A 4,952-nucleotide genomic window follows, 5' to 3' on the forward strand; every position below is an offset into this window, starting at 1 on the left:
TGATGCAAGAATGAGTACAGCGCACGAGATTCGACTTGATTCTGTGGGTAACACGTGAGAAAGAATGAGATGCTGGTGTTGTGCTGCCAATACTGGACCCATGCGCCAACACACCATCTAGTGGCAGTTTAGTAAATCATGACTTGTATCTCGGAATTTCACTCGGATCTGGAACAAAGATACGGACCGAGTCGCAGTTTCTATCTTAAAAATTCATATGTTGGTCTGCTCATATCTCAAGGTACTACTGTACTAAGAATTCATGACAAGTCATAATTAAATTGTGGGCATTACAAAAGTTGGTCATTGCGCTTTGAAATTGGGGTAAAGGTTGATCTGTGTTAAGTGAACAGAAGTCACTGAAGGCTTTAGGAGAACAGATAAATTCAGCTAACTCAAACAGCATTTTAAATGTTCCTTTTCCTCCTCTTTCTCTTCCTCATACCCTCTTCCATTTCTGCCCTCTGTTCTCCCCCATTTCTCCTCCTTCTCCTATTTCCTCTCTCTCTTTCCTTTCCCTCCACTCCTTTGCTTCTATTGATTAGAATGTCACCAAGTTCTATTCAGCTTAAACTTACAGGATGCATACTTTCCAAAAGCCATTTATCGCAAAGTTTAAGGTGTGCACTAAGTTCAGTATTCTAGTGTCACAGGTTTCTCTTGTCTGTTCTTTTTGATTACTGCCGTGTCGGTTGGAAAAGAAGCCAGCTGTGGCAATTAGCCTCATTATTTTGAATAATATTTTAATTGATAGACATTTATTCTTATAAATATGAAGTAGACATATTTATAGGAATAAAATCCTTTTCCACAATAAACATGTGCTTTTTTACAATCATATTCTGTTATTATTATGAAACTGTCTAATAATTTGTAGATATTTTTCTGAAAATCGATTTTTGCCTTCTCCAATCTTTCATGTAAAAAAGATTAAAACACCTATGTTCATTTCATTTGCTTTGTAGTTGTAATGGATAATATACTTCTTCATTATATTTTATCTTCATAAGGACTAAAATATTAGCTCTGTGGGCAAATAGATAAGTATAAAAAAAAGTCAGAGCTTAGAAATCATACAATTTTTCAGTAACACAGACTATCCTGCAATTGCCAGCAGGGAGAAATTCTGCATAGGAGACTGTCAGAGAGAAGGATGGTGACATTCTAGCAGTAGGGTATACACAAGGATTGAAGACATCTTTGATGATACTGGCATAAAACAATGGAAACTAAATAAATGGATTTGGAACAAACTACATGCTATCAAATAGTTTAATGTAGCATATGATAAATATATTTTTATTTAGGAAAATAAATTTAACAGAGTGTCATTGATAAATAAGAGTACATAGATTTCAGGTAAGTATTTTTATACCTCTTGAACTGTTGAGTGTGTTAAAATTATTTTTAATTACCATATATTTGTCTCTCTTTACTCTCCACCCCTAAACCCTTCCCCCACAAACTCTTTTCCCTGATAACCACTTTACTTTCACCTATGTCCATGAGTCTCATTTTTATATCACATCTATGTGTGAAATCATATAGTTCTTAGTTTTTTCAGATTTATTTTACGCAGAATAATGTTCTCAAGCTCCATCCATGTTGTTGTAAATGGCAATATGTCATCATTTCTGTTGGCTGAGTAGTATTCTATTGTATATGTGTACCACATCTTCTTTATCCAAGTCTCTATCCAGGGGCACTTTGGTTTTTTCTATGTCTAGGTCACTGCAATGAACACAGGGGTTGCATGTGTCTTTACTATGAATGTTTTTGAGTTTTGGGGGTATGCACCCTGTAGAGAGATCGCTGGGTTATATGGTAGTTCTATTCTTACCTTTTTGAGGAACCACCAACTTTCTTTCATAATGGTTGTAATAATTTACATCCGGGGAGAGGGAGATGTAAGGAAAATAGAGGGGGTTTGGAGAAAGGGTATAAAAAGGGACAAATATAAGATGATGGAGAATGATTTGATTTTGGATGATGGATATACAACATAATCGATTAATCAAATAATATAGTGGTTTACCTGAAATCTATGTACAATTGTTGAGCAATGTCAAGTTAAATTTAATTTTCTAAATAAAAAATAAAATTAAATTAAAATTTCAACATCGAGATAAGCACTTTAAACATTTCACTGAACATGTTTTCAAAACCACATACACACAAACACACACACAGATGATTTTACATAAGTTGTATCATGCATATAATATTAGTTTGAAATCTATTTGGTTTGCTTCTTTAAAATAAAAACTGTAGGACACCTTTTTATTTCAATAAGGATAAAACTACATAATTATTCTGGATACAGATTGTTCTATCATAGAATGTTCCATAATTATTTAACCAACTCTCCATTGTAAGATTATATTCCTAGTTATTGTTTTATGTGGGTTTTTTTATACAATAAACTTGAAAAAATCCTGTACTTCCCTGTTTAACTTTTCCAATTCTCTCTTCAAGGTAAATTCTACAATTAATCTTAGTTGTCTGCAATCAGAAGTTCTGGGAAAAAAAGACTATGGATATTTTAACTTCATACCTAACAGAAAATTAGCCTAACTCTTTTTGGAAATCAATTTGACATTATGTATTAAGATTCTTAGATGGAGCCCTGGCGGGAGGGGTGGTCTGCTGGCTGTGGCGGGCAGGGTGGTGTGGAGAGGTGGAGAGGACAGTGGCCCTTAGGTAAGGGAGGGGTTGTCAGGCAACAGAGACAAAGGGGGTAGGTCATGGGCACATGTCACAGTGGGCAAGGGAGTAATAAAAAGCCCCCCTACTAGTTTGGGCGTAGTTGGAGGCTTTAGCTTCCGGCAGAGAGAGAGAGTAGAGAGAGAAGCAGTGTGATTTGAATTGGTGGTTAAAGCTGCTGAATCAGAAGCAGCAACCTTCCTGTGAAGCCCTGTATATGGCTGAAGAGCAAGTCCTTCCCGAGGGCACACCAAGATCGGCGGGCCTGGACTTCAGCGCACTCTGACTTCTACGGGGACCGGAGATCCGCACACCCCCGGGAGGGTGCAGGCTGGTGCAGGAGCGACTGTCTCTCTTCCTGAGAGGTCGGTCATCAGCAACCTTACCCTGTGGTAGGTCAGAGACAAAAAAGCCTGCAGGAGCCACAGCTTGCCCACCTGTTAGAGTGAGGTAGGGAAGAGGATACTCGGCAAGGGGGGGTGAGGAAGGTAGAGAGGAGTCCCTAAACTCTCCTGATAAAAGGGAGCCATGGGCAGCCAACTCAGTGTGCGGAATCACACAGGCAGAAGCCATCCTGCAGTGGGCATGTTTAGTACCCCCATGGGGAAACTGCAGCGACATCTGTACAACGGGGAGTACAGCATGTTCAAGAAGGCGCTGATGTTTGAGAGCGATTTCGTACAGGTCAGCAAAAGGGGAGAAGTGATTGATGTGCACAACGCTGTCCAAATGTTGACAGTGGGCATCGTTTGCACCAGCTGCCATCTCGTACTACCTGATATTATGCTCCTGGCCACCCAGAAAATAGACAAAAAGGGTAAACAGAACTTAGAGTTAACGAGGCTGCTTCCATTGAAGTTAGTCAAGATCTCAATCCATAACGTTAAAAAACAGCAGCTCCGCCTGAAGCTTGCCACTGGCCGTTCTTTTTACCTTCAACTGTGTCCCCGTTCGGATCTAAAGGATCTTTTTGCTTACTGGGAACACCTCGTTTACATTCTCAATCCACCAGTGGAGGCTTTCAGCCTTACTCACGCCATTCCAGCCAATGACGCCGTGGCCAAATCTCTGTTTGTGAAAGAAGAGTACAACCCGGAGGTAAGTGCAGGCAGTTTCTAGAATTTGGGGTCAAGGTGCTTTATGAGAACAGCTAAAGTTGCTACCGTGTTTTTAGTACTGAGGCTCATCTATAAATGCGTTGCATTCGGAAGTGTTGAGGGAGAAAGGAGCCTGTGTGTGAAGGCCATGCCACAATAAGGAAGTTCCCCGTCTTCTCCAGGGTTCCCCAAGGCTGTATGTCAGACAGTCTTAATTTCATAATCAGTACCGTGTTTCCATTGCAGCATCCTCAGCATCCAGTTTGTTAGTGGCTATAAAATATTAAAGTGCATGCCCCTGTACCCGCAGACATTCTAACACAAGTGGATTGTAAATGCATATGATCATATTCAGTGGTAATTACAATAATGCTTTCTCTCACACGGGAAGTGTTTAAGCAAGACCGGATGATCCTTGTGGTCATTGTGGAGATTCTGTAGAGGGGATTTCTGCATCAAAGGGAGGTTGGACCTGAGACTTCAAAATTCTTTTTTTTTTTTTTTTTTAATTATTTATTCATTTAAGAGAGGAGAGGGAGAGACAGAGAGAGAGAGAGGAGAGAGAGAGAGAGAGAAGGGGGGAGGAGCTAGAAGCATCAACTCCCATATGTGCCTTGACCAGGCAAGCCCAGGGTTTTGAACCAGTGACCTCAGCATTTCCAGGTCGATGCTTTTTCCACTGCGCCACCACAGGTCAGGCCAAGACTTCAAAATTCTTACTATAATAAGCTCTTATTTACTGTGAGGAAAGAAGGGAGCAAATCTTCCTGCTCTCACTCTCTTTATTTTCCTTGTCTTCCTCCTAGGAATATGTCTTGGGTTGCTCTAGGGAAGCGGTCAATATCGAGTCAGTGTCGAAAACCTCACATGTATCCTAAAGCGTGTGGGGTCTCCTGAATGCGTTTATACGGAGAGGGAAGAATTCAGCATGCCTCCTACATAATGCATTCAATACTTCACAGTCTTCAGTCACAAAGCCGAAAGTGTTTGACAAAAGAGCAGAACTGAGGACGGGAGCAGGGCTATAACCAACGGTACCGCATGTGCCAGGAATGTGGCTGCAGCCTGTTTGCAGACTCAGAAGAGAAATGAAGCTCTAACAGGAGCAGCCTTCACAGATCTGGAAGCACAGCCAGCGTGGCCAAAATGGGT

The 4,952-nt window shown here is 40.7% G+C and overlaps 1 protein-coding gene across 1 annotated transcript; it reads left to right on the top strand.

The window, feature by feature from the left end:
* The first annotated feature begins 3,231 nt into the window (after positions 1–3,231).
* On the top strand, positions 3,232–4,743 carry LOC136319675 (Golgi-associated RAB2 interactor protein 6-like). The gene is made up of 2 exons (XM_066252813.1): positions 3,232–3,801; positions 4,630–4,743. The coding sequence occupies exons 1-2, from the start codon at positions 3,232–3,234 to the stop codon at positions 4,741–4,743; spliced, it is 684 nt and encodes a 227-aa protein (XP_066108910.1).
* The last annotated feature ends 209 nt before the right edge of the window (positions 4,744–4,952 follow it).

This window comes from Saccopteryx bilineata, chromosome 1 (genome assembly GCF_036850765.1).
Source record: "Saccopteryx bilineata isolate mSacBil1 chromosome 1, mSacBil1_pri_phased_curated, whole genome shotgun sequence".
Lineage (NCBI taxonomy): Eukaryota > Metazoa > Chordata > Mammalia > Chiroptera > Emballonuridae > Saccopteryx > Saccopteryx bilineata.